The sequence below is a fragment of the Pan paniscus genome, chromosome 8 (assembly GCF_029289425.2).
Source record: "Pan paniscus chromosome 8, NHGRI_mPanPan1-v2.0_pri, whole genome shotgun sequence".
In the NCBI taxonomy this organism is placed as follows: Eukaryota; Metazoa; Chordata; class Mammalia; order Primates; family Hominidae; genus Pan; species Pan paniscus.
The window spans coordinates 108,554,043-108,569,909 of NC_073257.2; the positions used below are offsets into that span (position 1 = coordinate 108,554,043).

At 46.4% G+C, this 15,867-nt stretch overlaps 1 protein-coding gene across 1 annotated transcript in view; it reads right to left on the reverse strand.

The window, feature by feature from the left end:
* Positions 1-15,867, reverse strand: part of PIK3AP1 (phosphoinositide-3-kinase adaptor protein 1) — a 130,505-nt gene that overhangs the window by 51,691 nt on the left and 62,947 nt on the right. Inside the window, exons 3-8 of the mRNA XM_003825415.6 lie at positions 15,447-15,583; positions 11,348-11,492; positions 10,159-10,301; positions 9,898-10,030; positions 7,314-7,510; positions 4,129-4,318 (exon numbers count right to left, since the gene is read on the reverse strand). Of these exons, the coding sequence (XP_003825463.2) occupies positions 4,129-4,318; positions 7,314-7,510; positions 9,898-10,030; positions 10,159-10,301; positions 11,348-11,492; positions 15,447-15,583 (945 nt within the window). The remainder of the gene's footprint in view (positions 1-4,128; positions 4,319-7,313; positions 7,511-9,897; positions 10,031-10,158; positions 10,302-11,347; positions 11,493-15,446; positions 15,584-15,867) is intronic.

Sequence of the window (15,867 nt, forward strand, 5' to 3'; positions counted from 1 at the left end):
TGTCCCAACAACAGTTAAGTGATCTCCAAAGCAGTGATCTGAAAGTGGCCTAAAGCCTGCCACCCTAAAGCCTGTTTGTCCTGTGAGCGAATCAGTGAGTGAGCAAGTGAGTGAATGAACACAGCCTAATTTCCTTAATATGGTTATTTTCAGCCTCCAGGGTTACCACAGTCAATGGTGGGGCACTGATAAACGTGGCAATCTAGACATTTAGAAATAGCTCCTGTGTAAGTGTCCCTCTCAGGGCTGACAAATGCAGACCCTAGAAGGGCAGGCCAGGAGAGCCCTACATTCCAGTGGGACAGCAGACAGATTTGCCTCCTGGGAATTCGAAGACACAGATTCCTGATCCAGTCCTCCCTTGATGGGACTTAAGTAAGTTACTAAATCTTGGAGCCTTAGTTTTCTTTCCTGTGAAATGGAGATCATCCTATTCACTAAACCCTGGGATGGTCAGATGAGATCACGGAGATACAGGCAGTCCATGGACTTTTAAAGGGCTGCCAGATGTTCCAAGTTATCATTCTGCTGGGCGGTGCTGCAAATACGCATTTTAGATTTAGCAGTTTGTCCTTTATCCTACTTCTTTATGAATTAAGCTGCCTTGTCACCTACAGAGCCACTGTTAGTAAAATAAATTATTCCTCCCCAGGTCTAAGTTGCTGCTGCTTCTGAGCCAGGAGGTAAGCGATCATTCTCAAGGTTAAACTTGACGCCACAGAGACAGAAACACAAACCAAACCATGTCTAGAGTTAGAAAATTCAGAGTTCACATAACTGGGGAAATGAAAAATGTGGGCCAGGCATGGTGCCTCACGCCTGTAATCCCAGCACTTTGGGAGGCCAAAGCAGACGGATTGCTTGAGCTCACAAGTTCAAGACCAGCCTGGGTAACATCACAAAATCCCATCTATATGAAAAATACAAAAAATTAACTGGGCATGGTTGTTCACACCTGTAGTCCCAGTAACTCGGGAGGCTTAGGTAGGAGGATGGCTTGAGCTGGGGAGGCAGTGGTTACAGGGAGCTGAGATTGTGCCACTGCACTCCAGCCTGAGCAATAGAGCCAGACGTTGTCTCAAAAAAAAAAAACAGAAAGAAAGAAAGAAAAAAAGAAAAAGAAAGAAAGGAAAGAAAGAAAGGTAGAAAGAAAGAAAAAAAGGAAGGAAAAGAAAAGAAAAAGAAAAGAAAAAGAAAAATGTGGTGGGTTTCCTTTTCCCATGCAAAAAGCAGCCAAATTTGACAGGCTGCCTCCCCACTGGTAGCCTCCTTCCAGCTACACGGCATCCAGAAGCCCCCTGGCCCAGGTGACTTCACAAGTTGCCAGTTGGCTACAAACCAGGCTAGCTCCAGAGCACACTGCTGCCTTGGGAAGCCCTGGTAAACCTCACCGATCCTGCTGTGAGGGGCCCAGCAGACCAGGAATAATGGAAGAGACACCTGTGGCATTCCCTGCAGGTTTCCAGTGCTGTGGTGGGAGCATGGCATGTGTTAGAATATCCAGGGGGACAGCAAGTGTAAGGCTCTGTCAACACTAAACTGCCAATAAAGTAGGGCATTCTTTAATTGTCCAGTAGTTTCATAGCAAAGACACAGGGCAGAAAGGATGATGCAGTCTCCAGATTCAAGTGGGTACTGGTGGTTCTCCAAGTGTTCTTTTGTGAGTGAGTCCCTATTCCACAATGGAAAGGACTGGGTCCTACCCACTTCCCCGCCTGTATCTCCAACACCCAGAAGACATCAGTAACTGAAATGTACTAGATGCTCCAGACATGCTTATTAGGTATATGGATAGGATGATGGGCAAGGCTAGGGGGCGCCAGAGGCTGCTTTGTTATCCAATATCTGGAGCTGCAGATAGGGGAAGAAAGGCTATAGAGGCTAGCTGGTTTTTCCAAAAGGAACCATGACTAAAATGCATGGTGTTGGATAACAATTTCTGCAGAATATGGTCCTAATGACAGAGAAATCTGGATTCAAATCTGGGCTCTATCACTGATTGGCTGTGACACTTTGGGAATGTTCAGCCCCTCTGTGCCTCTGTTTCCCCATTTGTAAAGTGCAGGTAAGAAAAGCATCCTAGTGGGGTAGCTTTCGGACTTCAGGTCCGAAATCAAGGGTGTGGATGGTAGCGATGGTGCTTTCTCTCCCCACATCCATGCCAAGGCACAGCTCATTCTGGAAGAGCTTCCACCAGCACTTCTAAGCCTCCCAGTTAGGTGATGGAGAGGAGCTTTTATTGCTCTTTCCCCTAAAGGAGCACCCAATCTGAATGGCAAACACCTAACAACCTCTGGACCACATCTTGCAGGTTCTGGGGTCAGTGTCAAAGGCCTGCTGGCATCAGAGACTGCCTCTGGCCCTCTGACCAACCTATGCCTTCTCTCCAAGGCATCCTGTTGGTGCCTGCTCTTCCATGAGTTCATGGATGGGAAAGTCAGGCCTGCCTCCCTGTGGGCCCAGGGCCCTACTGTCTTCTTTTCAGGCTGAAGGCTTGTAACACTCAATATAGCCCATTCCAGAAATTCCCCCATCCATAATGCTGATACCTTGGTTGATACTTCTCTTCCTTGAATCTATTAATGAAAACCAGAGGGAAGGAGGGCTAAGTCTCCGGTGGTGCCTCCGCATGCTTAGCATTTGATAGCGAATGATGGTAACACATGAATAAGCCTCTAAGAGGGCCTGCTGTGTGGGTCTCCTGCTTCAACTCCAGTACATGCGTGGAGATCAGATCCACTGTTACCCTGATCAGCGGTTCTCAAGGGTGGTGGCACTGCCCGCTGGGGGCGTTTGGAAAATCTATGAGGGTATTTTGGGTGGTCACCAAGGAGATGGCATTTAGGAAAAGGGGGAAGGACCCTAGACATCCTGCTATGTGTGGGACAGCCCTGCCCAATGAAGAGATGTTTCATGTCCCTCGTGACTTTCAAATATTCCCCTAGACATACATATAAGTTTTAAAAAGTATGTATGATACATATTTATACCTATGTGTATATTTCTACATATCTGTGTATATGTACAAGTATGTCTGTATTTTTAAATTTAATGTCAGCAGATATAAGCAAAAATATAGACAAATATACCTCATTTTATTACTAATTATTACCAATGCCATATTGGCTGGGAGTCACAAGTCACATAACTTCTCTCAACTCAGTTAAAGATTCCTATTTTGTTTTGAGTTTAGGTGTTGGAGGGGAACTTCTACTGCTCATTCACTTTTGTCAAAATGCATTACTTTTGCATTGGAAAAAACAAGATAATAAAAAGTGGGCAAAGTTTGTTAGACAGTTTATAAGAAAAATCATGATCCTGAAGAATGCTATTTTGAAAATAAGCTTACTATATATTAATGCAATAAAATCAAATTACCCCTCACCCCCCAAAAAATCTGCTTATTATTTTCTGAGCCTAGAACCTAAACTGTTTCACATATAAACACATCTTATTTTTGCAAACACTTAATTTTTTAGAAATTCAATTTCTATGAAAATGGAAAGGAAATCATAAAGAGTTGTTCGCCATCTAGGAAAATCCAGGTGCCAATGCCAACATTATTCCCATCATTTGAGCCACCAAGACTGCAAACGTGTCAGTCAATGTTTGAAGCCGTTGACCGTGATTCTGAGTGTGTCTGCATCTGACTATTTTGTCATGACTTCTGGTGCAGGCATGTTTGAGTATGTCCTCTTCTTTAATTTCTCTTTCCTATTTCAATTAGGGCAGTATATTTGATTTCTGAGAATTTTATATGTAGGTAGGTTATATAATACATAAACCTCATGTCAGAGTAGGCAAATGTTTGTTATAAAAAGGACCCATGGAGACTGAGGGCTGAGAGCCACTGATTTGGCCTCTCAGATCACGAGGCAATGACTTCATCAATTCTGACTTCCAGATATTTGCTTAAACTCTCCCAGCAGTCATAACAGAGGAAGTTTGGAGAAGAATTCTGCTTGTCACAGCACATGACTCCAGCCCTAGCTTTGTGTAAAACAGGACCTTCATCTCTCTGGGGTGAAGTGAGGGTACATAGGGACTGCCCCGCGCCGTCTTCAACCGGAATGAAAAAAGCTGTTTCTCAGCAGAAAGGTGGAAGCAGAACTGGGTTGTGCTACTTACAGAGGTCTTCAGTGGCAGCTGGGACAAAGGCAGCCATGGACTCATAGAGATCCTCGTCACAGCCGGGGTTGAGCGAGCATTTCATAAGCAGGTCTGTGGAAAGGTGGGCCATGGACTCGTACACAGCATCAGCCTCCTCCCCGTGCATCAGTTCCTCTTTAATGTGACTCTTGAGCATGTCCACCGTTTCCTGAAAGAGAAGATGAGGCGCACGGCGCCCTGAGGCAGCCTGACTTTCCGGGTGGAAATTGGCCCCCGAAGGCACTTATGGCCAGCAAAGTAAAGGCTCCCATGAGTCAGGATTACAACTGGTTGTGTGTATTTGTATTTTCCCACCTGACTGAATGCTCCTTGAGGCCAGGCTTCCCACCTTTTTTAGTTTATTTCACGTTTTTGTTTTAATCTTCGTATCTTCCTACAACACTAAGCACAGAGTTAGGCACTCAGGAAATACTCGTTAAATGTCCACTGACCAGAGGATACAAATTAAAAATTACTTTCCCATGGCCTGATGTGGTGGCTCACACCTGTAATCCCAGGACTTTAGGAGGCCAAGGCAAGTGGATCACCTGAGGTCAGGAGTTCGAGACCAGCCTGGCCAAAATGGCAAAACCTCATCTCTACTAAAAATACAAAAATTAGCCGGGCATGGTGGAGCACGCTTGGAATCCCAGCTACTCGGGAGGCCGAGGCATGAGAATTGCTTGAATCCAGGAGGTGGAGGTTGCAGTGAGCCAAGATCGCACCAGTGCACTACAGCCTGGGCAACAGAGCAAGACTCTGTCCAAAAAAAAAAAAAAAAACTTTCCCGTGAGCACCTTTTAAATGTCAGGTACAATGCTAGGTATTTGCCTATACCCTATCTCCTGTAATCCATTCCACTACTGCTTGAGAAAGGTATAATATTCTCTAGTTTACAGATGAGAAAAACAAAGCTCACAAAAATCTAGTATCTTACTCAAGGGCTTGCAATCCTGATTTCTGATATTTCTTCTACACCCTAGTGGTTCCTCCAAAGGGAAAAAAATGACACAAGAAGGTGTGACCTTTACTGACTAGCCACGCAGAAATTCAAATGAGCTGAACAGGAATGCAGCTAAGGTGTTCTCGCCCTGTGTGTAGTCAGAGGTCACTCCGCAGCTTGGCACACTAGCCCCTGTTCCTTCCGCAGTCTCCTCCAAACTGTCAGGAACCCTGACAGTTTCCAGGTGTTCCAGCCTCGATTTTATGTCCTATGTGCCCAAAAGGAGAGATGATCTTGGATAAAGTGTCCTGACATCAGAAAGGTTCTCCCCTGCCTCCCACTGCCATCCTGCCTCCATGTGATTGTGAAGCCAGAGAGGTGACTTCCCTGAAACCTCTGCACAACTTTTCCTGGTAAGAAACTTTGGTGTTTCACAATCCTTATTTCAGCATCAACCCACAAAAATCCTCATTTTCACCACCACTACCCTAAGATAGCTAATCTTTTATTGACACTTCTTTAGTTTCCTCACGAGACCCAATAAAACAGATGACAGCTGTGAAATGCTGGAGATTCCAGATCTCACCTTTGGTTTTGATGTGGTGAAAAAAGGAAATGGGACAGTTCTAAGAGGTCATCAGCAACACAAAGGGACAGTCTTTTGGTCACAGTGCTGAAGCTGCATCGGTTGAAGGTGACCACAGGGAGAAAGCAAAGATGCTATGACCTAGATTGACTTCAGCACAAAATGAAAGTGCATCTTTAAACATCCCAGTTAAATACAACAGGATAACAAGCCCTGGCTTCAGTATCAAACTAGGTGCAAATCCTGTCTCTGCCCTGAACAGTTTGTGGCCCTAAGCACAATGACTTTGCCTTTCTAAGCCGTTTTCCTCTTTTGTAAAGTAAGGCTTGCAATACTGTCAACTTCAAAGGATTGTGGTGGGGATTAAATGAGATAATACATTTTCAAATCCAATACATTCAATAAATACTAGTTACTACTATGAACACAGTAGGTTATTAATAAAAACTATTGGCATGGAAATGAAATGCTACATTTGGTACATTTGTGACTTTAAGAAAAAACTGAGTAAATACACCCAGACTGAGAGCACCTTTTAGCCTTATTTGTGTCAGTGACGCCCAAAAAAGGACTCACACCATTTTATTCAAAACACTTATACACCTGTAAACACTGGGAAGTCCCCTCTGTGCCTCCATGAATCACTGTCTTGTAGATTTTCCAACACAGAGCAGAGAGTTAAGTTTCTGGGGAGATATCAGGCTCTGTCCTGTCTGGAGGTCGAGAGCAAGACCGGGCTGTGTTTATTGCTCCCTGTGAGGTCACAGCCCCATGCGAGAGGCTGAGCTATTCTCAGGTACCCTCTGGGAGTCTGTGAAGAAGGAGGAAAACCATGAGGGACTGGGATCAGGAAGAGCAGCTGCTTCCTAGGCATCAGAGGCAATATTGGGGCATAGAATAAGATGTAGACATGGGGTGCGATCAGCCTCAAAGAAGGACCCAGAAGTCAATGTTTGAGGAGGAGCTGAGGGCCCCAAACCAGATGATCAGATAAACTGGGCATACCTGCCTGTCTTAACATGGGACCCAGGCAGGGGGTTAGAAAGAGAGAGCGAGGCTGTCAGCAGGAGGTGGGCCTTAGAGTTGCTGCCCTGATGCCTTTCCAGGTGCACAGCTTTATTGAGGTTTCTGCTGAAGAAGAAACCAAGGCTAATACAGTTCACCGGGGCCTGAAGGCGGGTGAGGCAGCTAGGAGCATCCCACCATGGTGCCCTGGAGGCAGGTGAGGAGGTGGGGGGAGATGATCAGCCTCTACCTTCAGCAGATTCACTCTATAAAGGTTTCTGTAAATTCTTTGAGGGTGAACCTCAGTGCTTAATAGAAATGATTTCCTTTTACCTTCAAAAGAACTCTATGACTCGAACTATGATTATCTTCCTTCTGCATATTAGGAAACTGAGAGAGGATACGTGACTTACCCAACGTCACAAGGCTAACAAGTGTTGGTACAGGAATTTGGGCCCAGGTCCATGTGACTCCAGACCTCATTTCTTAAGCCCACACATACTGCCCACGGCCAGAAGAGGTACATGAGGACATGCTAGAGATAAAATCTGTTCGTATTTTGGGTGAAAGGGCAGCCATACTACCACAGAGTGCATTTCCAATCCTGGGCCCCTCCTGCCTTGACCTTACCACATACTCGTCGATGAACTGCCGCAGGTCCCTGAAGCCGTGTTTCTCAGCGATGGTGTTGGGGTAGTGGCCATGCTTGTTGGCCACGCTGTACGCCTGCAGGGCTCCTGGGCAGGTGAGCAACAAGGCAGTGAGGTTCTTCAGTCCATACTTCGCAGCAAAATGCAACAGGGTGGGCAGCTCTTCATCCCTCTGATCTGAAAATTATCAAGGAAAACTTAATAGGCAGATAAAAATAAAGGCACAGGGTGCCCTTGTTCATGGAGATGAAGCTGCCAAGACTAGCATGGCAACAGAAGGCACTCAGCCATTACTTATTGATTGACCTAACATCTAACAGCTTCCTTCAGGACACCACTGAAGATCATGTCCTCAGATGCAGAGGAAATAATTTTTTTTGTTGAGATGGAGTCTCACTCTGTCACCCAGGCTGGAGTGCAGTGGCGCGATCTTGGCTCACTGCAACCTCTGCCTCCCAGTTTCAAGTGATTCTCTCGCCTCAGCCTCTCAAATAGCTAGGATTACAGGTGTGCATCACGCCCAGCTAATTTTTGTATTTTGAGTAGAGATGGGTTTTCACCATGTTGTCCAGGCTGGTCTCATACTCCTGACCTCAAGTGATCCACCTGCCTCGGCCTCCCAAAGTGCTGGGATTACAGGCATGAGCCACCACACCCGGCCATAACATTTTAATTAATTAGCAAATCTAATAATGAATACCCTACCATCTTCTCTAACAGGACTGGAGAATCCTGAGAAAAAGTACCAGTTCAAAATGTGCCGGGTTTGTTTAAAGGCTTAACTAGCAGCCACACAGTACGATAGGAATCATGTTTTGAACTTCTCTGCAAAGTTCAGAGCATGTATTTCTTAAAGCTATTGTTTCGTGCTGATTAAAAGAAAGTAGTTCATCCTCTTAGCCCTTATTCCTAATTTCATGATAAGTACACCAAGTAATCCTGGGTATGTTCCTTAGACTTTCTGCTGCCTTTAGTTCTCAACCAGAAAATACTTCCAGACTACCTCAAAAGGACCTGGGAGGATAAGTAAGATAGTATTCAGCAGGGTTCCTATTTAGGAGAGATTTTGAATGTTGGTCTTAATGCACACAAGCCCCACCAGGACATCAGTTCACTCTCTAATTGGTGAAAAGCAAAGTACTCTAGAGAGGTGCTGGGTCCCCACGGACCCCTCCACCTACCGACATCTGAATACAGCAAGTTAAACTCAACCAAGAAAATGGACATGTTTGTGTTTGCGGAGCTGGGGACAAATCTCTTTTTTCATAAACGTTTACTTTTAAGCCCAACAACTTTATAGACATATATTTATATACAAATGTATATTTTTTAACATGACAAACCCAGCCTTCTATTCCAAATATGACCTTGGAATGAAGGGTCTGAAAATAGTCCCAGGATCTCAAATTGTCAGGCTATGAAATACTTTCTTCTAAGCCCCAAACTTAATAGAGAATAGTCACATCTACAAAAGTGCTGCAAGAACATTCCATAGTAGGAAAATGGGGAGAGGCAATACGAAAGAGAATCCCCCAGGAGAAGGCCTCGAAAGTCATGTAAACTCATCCTTATGGTTCTCTTAGACTACAGAAGGATGGAACATAGGCAGAAGGTAACCAGAGACTTGGGTCCCATTTGTGTAGTGCAACCATGGCATGAAGGAACGGTGGTGTCCACAGAAACACTACAATAGGCATCCTGTCCAGAACACCAAGCATCATCCCTGTGCAAGGGGTGTGACTCTCCCAGCTCCCAGCATGTCACATGTGCACAAGAGGCTGCTCCTCCCTCATTAAACAACTACTTGTTTAGAACCTACAAAGAGCCAGCCACCCAGGAGCAGTTCCAGCCCTCACTGAGCGGACAGCCTAGCAAAGAAGACAGACACAGCTGAGGAGTGCTAGGTCAATGGCACCCAACATGCTGGTGGTCGGGGGGTGCCAAAGCAGGTGAATGGAACCTACTGGAGGTTTGGAGAAGGTCTTCTAGGGAAGTGCTACCTAAGCTGCTATAGGGAAGTGAGAGAAGTTAGCCAGGTAAACAGCAACCAAGGCAGGAAGGAAGGACTGTCTTTCCATGAGTCTAAGTGGCAAGAGACAGGTGAAAAAAGCTCATACCTCCTGCAGATCAAAGCATAGAAAAGACAAGAGGGAGTGTGAAGAGAGATGAGGGCTTGTTCACAGGTTAAGCAGTTTGGATTTTATCTAGAAGGCAACTGGGAACCTCCCCTGACAGTACTTAGCTTACCTGTTCCTCATGCTATCCCTATGAGGAATAATCATAACAAGCTCCATTGGCTTACGCCAAACCAATTTAAAATCACTCATTTCCTGCTCCTCCGTAAGCCACCACATGTGTTTTGAGAAGGGGGTAAAGTATTCAGATTTGCAATTTAGAAGAATGAGGCTAACCAGTCAAGAATGAGTCCTTATCACAGGATAGGTTATAGAGAAGGGACCCAGAAGAGTTACAGCAGAAGGTAAACGCGTATGTTGATGGGATGCTGAAACCAGCAGGCTAGAATCAGCCCACGTTGGTTTCCTGAGGTTTGACTGTCAACTTACTTGTCATCATATCTTCTTCTTCCAGCTGGTTGATTCCAAAGAGGTGCAGTCCGCTTGCAGGGATATTGTTCTTCAGGGATTCGGTTAGCAGTTTATCAAGGGTCTCTGTGTTGTAGGGCACAATTTTAAAGGCCTGAAAACAAAAGTGAAGATGGTCAGATCTGAAATCCAGCTCTCTTCCACCCCGCAGATTCAAGACTGATAAGCCATGAGCAGAAATTACATGCCCAGAAAGCTCAGGTTTCCTTGTAATATCCTTACCTGACACATGAATTCCACAGGATTCGCAGCATTGGACAATAAATTCCCAATTTCTTCCATGTCAGTATAATAGCTGACAACGGTTTCACACACCACTAAGTCTCCAGAATATATCTTCAGAGAAACGTTCCCAGATGAAAGGTCTGAACAGAAGAAAAGACACTATCAAAATTCCCAGGAAAAACAAGCATCCAGGGAAAAGTGGCTGTGGATATACACACCCCATCTGAGTGATGAGGACACTAATTGGGGGCTGGAAGAAAGATCTTGGAGGTGAGCTGGGGCGGGAGTGAGGGAAAGGGTGGAGGTAGCAGGTGAGCAAACCAGCACATGGCAGGGCTCTGGGCCACAGCAATTTATCCTCATTGGGTTTGCAACTTAATTTTCAAAAAATTTTCATCTTTTTACTCACTACTGTAGGCCCAGTGCCTCAATGAACAGGAAGAAAATTCAGGTTTAAGGCACTTTACACAAAGGCCAGTGGTCACAGAAGGAGGGAAAAATCATGGGAGGTGAAACTGTGTTTCTGCCACATTGGGGCAGCTGAATTGGCTCACTGCAAGTCATGAGCTGCTGTCATGACTACGCACTCTCCCTGGGGCGGGATGCTATACCACAGGAAGGGGTTTTGAGGGGGCAAGAGAAAATTAAAAATAACACCAACCACAGAGATTCACAAAAGAGGAAATGCGACAACAGAGACCATGGAAAAATATTCACCCACACTAGTAATCAAAGAAATACATATGAAAACAATGGACTACTCTTTAAAAAATATCAAAGTAGCTGGGTGCTGTGGCTCATGCCTGTAATCCAGCATTTTGGGAGGCCGAGGCGGGTGGATCATGAGGTCAGGAGATTGAGACCATCCTGGCTAACATGGTGAAACTCCGTCTCTACTAAAAATACAAAAAATTAGTCAGGTGTGGTGGTGGGTGCCTGTAGTCCGAGCTACTTGGGAGGCTGAGGCAGGAGAATGGCGTGAACCTGGGAGGTGGCGCTTGCAGTGAGCTGAGATCATGCCACTGCACTCCAGCCTGGGAGACAGAGCGAGACTCTGTCTCAAAAAAAAAAAATCAAAGTAGCAAACATATTTAAGATGATAATACCTGGCATTGGTGGCATTGGTGACAGCATAGCAAATAAGCAATGAAGCCCTATGTCATCACATTCACAGGGGACTACTTACTGGGAGCCTTCACGGAAATGGTGTACTCATTCTCCAGCTTGGCTTCCATCCTTACAGAGGGAGAATCCTCAGGAGAAAACTCTGCTTCTGTCGCCACCCTGTCATCCAACTTACATCTCACAATAACATAGACAGTGGTTTCTGCCTGAAACGGGAGGCCGGTCATTGTCCCCTCTCCCTCTCAGATCCCCGTAGGGTGTTGGGCCCAAGGGTCTCCCCAGCTCTCTTGCCCTAGCTCTACCTAGTGAGAATCCTTGGGGACAGGGTGGACTCAGTGGTCCAGTGCTGGGCAGTGAACTGTTTGCTACCAGTCCCAACGAGACAAGTCACAAAAACCAAGAGTAAATATTTATAGCAATTGGATGGAGTCATTTTATGTCTGTTGAAGCTGATAACAATAATAACAATAATAATAATAATAATAAAACTTAGCCGGGCGCGGTGGCTCACGCCTGTAATCTCAGTGCTTTGGGAGGCCGAGGTGGGCGGATCACAAGGTAAGGAGTTTGAGACCAGCCTGGCCAACATGGTGAAACCCCGCCTCTACTAAAAATACAAAAATTAGCCAGGAGTGGTGGTGGGTGCCTGTAGTTCCAGTTACTCAAGAGGCTGAGGCAGGAGAATCACTTGAACCCAGGAGGCAGAGGTTGCAGTGAACCAAGATCACGCCACTGCACTCCAGCCTGGGCAACAGAGGCAAGGCTCTGTCTCAAAAAAAAAAAAAAAAAACCACACAAAAAACAAAACAAAACAAAAAAACCTTAAGGCCGATACTTTATACACTTTTTTTTTTTTTTTTTTTTTTGAGACAGAGCTTCACTCTGTCACCCAGGCTGCAGTGCACTGGTACGACCTCAGCTCACTGCAACCTCCACCTTCCCAGGTTCAAGCGATTCTCATGCCTCAGCCTCCCTAGTAGCTGAGATTACAGACACCTGCCACCACACCCGGCAAATTTTTCTATGTTTAGTAGAGACAGGGTTTCACCATATTGGCCAGGCTGGTCTTGAACTCCTGACCTCAGGTGATCTGTCTGCCTTGGCCTCCCAAAGTGCTGGGATTACAGGCGTGAACCACCGCGCCTGGCCATTTATATGTCTTTTGATTTCATTTTGTATAGCATTTCTGTTGCATTGTTTTTAATGAAATCATTGGTCCATTTCAGAATTGGACATCTTTTTAGAAGTCCTTCGCCACAGATAGCTTGAGAAGCCCTGCTCTGGACCAGTCCTGCTACTCAAGGCGGAGCCAAGGGAGCAGCAAGCGTCAGCATCCCCCAGAAGCTTGTTAGAAATGCAGAGTCTCAGGCCCCTCTTGGCCCCACTGAGCCAGAGTCTGCATCATAACAAGATGCCCAGGTGACACCTATGCACTTTGCAGCCTGAGAGAAGCCCTCCTGGGCTCTGCTCTTCATGCAGTCCTGGATTTTACCACTGGGCAAAAAGAACTTCTCGGGGGATTAATTTTCCCAAACCATCGAGCACCTCGAATAGCTCTTTTAGCTTGCTTTAAGATCTCACACTAAGCCTGCCAAATGGAGTGACTCTGCTGTGCTGGTTACGTGGGGGAATGAGCCTCTCAGTCTGAACTGGTGAGGGCAGGCTCTCCAAAAAACATGGGGAAAGGAGAGATTCCTGGCCATAGCGAATCCCCAGATATTCCTCCCAAGACTCTGCTATAAAGTCCTCAGATTAGCCCTTCATGACAAGGGCCATGAGAGGGTGTGGCAAGCTTGGACTTTATGACACGTGATGTGGGGGGTGATCCTGGCTCCCGGGGCTGCTGAGGCTGCACACACATGTGCTGTGGTGGTCGTCCCTTCTGCTGCAGGCCCAGCCTTGTCCCACCTACACCTTCTGCCAGGGAGCATGAGGAGCCAATGAGAATGTGTGTCTCCCCTACTGACAGTCAGGACCAAACCCCGGCCTGCCCCTTCCCCTCTCCCCAGGATCCAGAAGCCTGAAATCGGCAACAAGAATCCTGGGATAACAGGCAGTCAAGATAGGAGAAGGAATGAGAGCCTGGAAAAATCACAGAGGAGAGTGAAGGAGATAATGCTTTGGTTCCAACCCCCTTTACCCATGGGCACCCAACAGCCTGACCAGAGGGGCATGGGGAAAGCAGGAAGTGGCATGGGAAGATTTAAAATGGAAATGTCCACAAAGGCATGGCCAGTAAGGCAAAGGAGTGAGATAGGCCGTGTATAAAGAACAGGGACTGTGGGGACCCGCCAACTGGGGGATGCATGGCCCATGTACAGGGTTGCTCGGCCCCTGCCAGTCATCTCAGGCCTAATATGACCAGATTCTGATTCAAAGGAAGCTGGAAACACAGATTTTTATGCCTAACTTTTTAAAATAAAATAGAAAAATAAAGATGGGAGTCTCACCATGTTGCCCAGGCTGGTCTCAAACTCCTGAGCTCAAGGGATCCACCCGCCTCGGCCTCCCAAAGTCTTGGGATTACAGGTGTAAGCCATTGTGCCCAGCCAATGCCTAACTTTTAAAATACTATGCAGTCTAGACCAGGCATGGTGACACATGTCTGTAATCCCATCATTTTGTGGGGCTGAGGTGAATGGATCACTTGAGGCCAGGAGTTTGAGGCCAACCTGGCCAACATGGAGAAACCTCGTCTCTACTAAAAATACAAAAAAAAATTAGCCAGGCATGGTGGTGTGTGCCTGTAATCCCAGCTACTTGGGAGGCTGAGGCACAAGAATTGCTTGAATCTGGGAGGCAGAGGTTGCCGCGAGCTGAGATCTCACCACTACACTCCAGCCTGGATGAGAGAGAGAGACTCTGTCTCAAAAAATAAATAAATAAACACTGTGCAGTCCAAACCAAACATGTCTGATATGGTTTGGCTGTGTCCCCACCCAAATCTCATCTTGAATTGTAACTCCCACAATTCCCAGTGAGAGGAACCTGGTGGGAGGTGATTGAATTATGGGGGGGCGGGTCTTTCCTGTGCTGTTCTCATGATAGTGAATGAGTTTCATGAGCTCTGATGGTTTTAAAAAGAGGAGTTCCCCTGCACAAGTTATCTCTCTCTTTGCCTGCTGCCATCTACGTAAGACATGCCTTTCCTCCTCCTTGCCTTCTGCTATGATTGTGAGGCCCCCTTAGCCATGTAGAACAGTAAGTCCAATTAAATCTCTTTCTTTTGTAAATTTCCCAGTCTCAGGTATGTCTTTATCAGTAGCGTGAAAACAGACTAATACAATGACTATCAGTTAAATCTGGCCCAAAGAAACAGTTGGCAACCCCACATAGGAAGTGCTTGCCCAATGCCTCATGGCCTCAGCCTGCACAAAACCACCCACAAGGGTGAGGAAGCCAGTGCTGCACACTGCCAAGGCTCCCACGCTGTCTCGCCTCAAGGAGCCTGCAAAGCCATCTTAGCAAAGAGCTTGTATCCATAAAGGAAGCATTCTGCTGCTCTGAACTATCATAAATGCCACACGTTTTTAATTAGGAAAGGAAAAATAAAGAAAAACCATCAGTACTAAGGTAGGATTCAAATGGCAGTGGCTCATCAGTTGGGCCCTCACACTTAAGTCATCTGTAATATATGCCCCACCCCTGAAAATGCTAGTCATATGATGCATGGCATTTATCTGATCCCTTTAAAAAGCAATATTGGCCAGTTGGTTTCAGCTGTCAAGCTTCAAGGCACTTCCTTGGGCCATGGCAGTGGCCAGCGATGGAGAAGCAAGCTGTCAGATGCCCAAGATGCATTTCCTTCCTCCCAGCAGTAGGCTACCAGGAAGAGACACAGGCCTCTAACTTTAGGGTTAGCGTTAGTGTCTGGAATGCTCCTGTCTGCTGGTCTCCTAGGTGCTCTATGTTATTACTGATCCATAGAACAGAAGTCTTAGACTGATGACACACATCTCCCTGGGCTAGTCTCTCTCTTACTCAGGGGAGCTGGGTGTCTCCAGGGCCCGGGTAACAGGGTACACAAAAGAAATCCCAAAGGAAGGCTGCAATTATACTGAGGTGCAATACAAGAACCCACTCTCTTTACTGCAACAAATGCATGCATTTGAAAAGCCCAAGTGCTGACATCCAGCTACCAGGCCCCCAGCAGTGCCTACCCCACAGCGAATGCGGTCCGGCTGCACCACCATCAGGTTCCCAGGTGAAGTCACCGTCGGCAGGTTCTGCTGCTTCGAGTAGGAAACAACCTTCTCGTCCTCAGGCTCAGTGTCAGTGACTGAGTCACAGCCAGAATCTACGAAATAGAGGACACCGCTGAATGGGAACGGCAGGAAGGAGAACTGTGGACATGTTCCACCCCATGAGAGCCCCAAATATTGCAAAATAGGAAACGGCTCTGAATGTCAAACCAATACAAGCAGAAGGGACTGACTCAGGAAATCATGAAAGGGGACCTAATGAAGACAAGCCAACCAGCATGTAGGCCACAGGGCAGAATGACAGCAAGAGGGATGACAATCATGGAGGGGAAGGCCAGAAAGTCTGAGGCTGCAGGTTTAGTCTTAACCAATGGGTTTC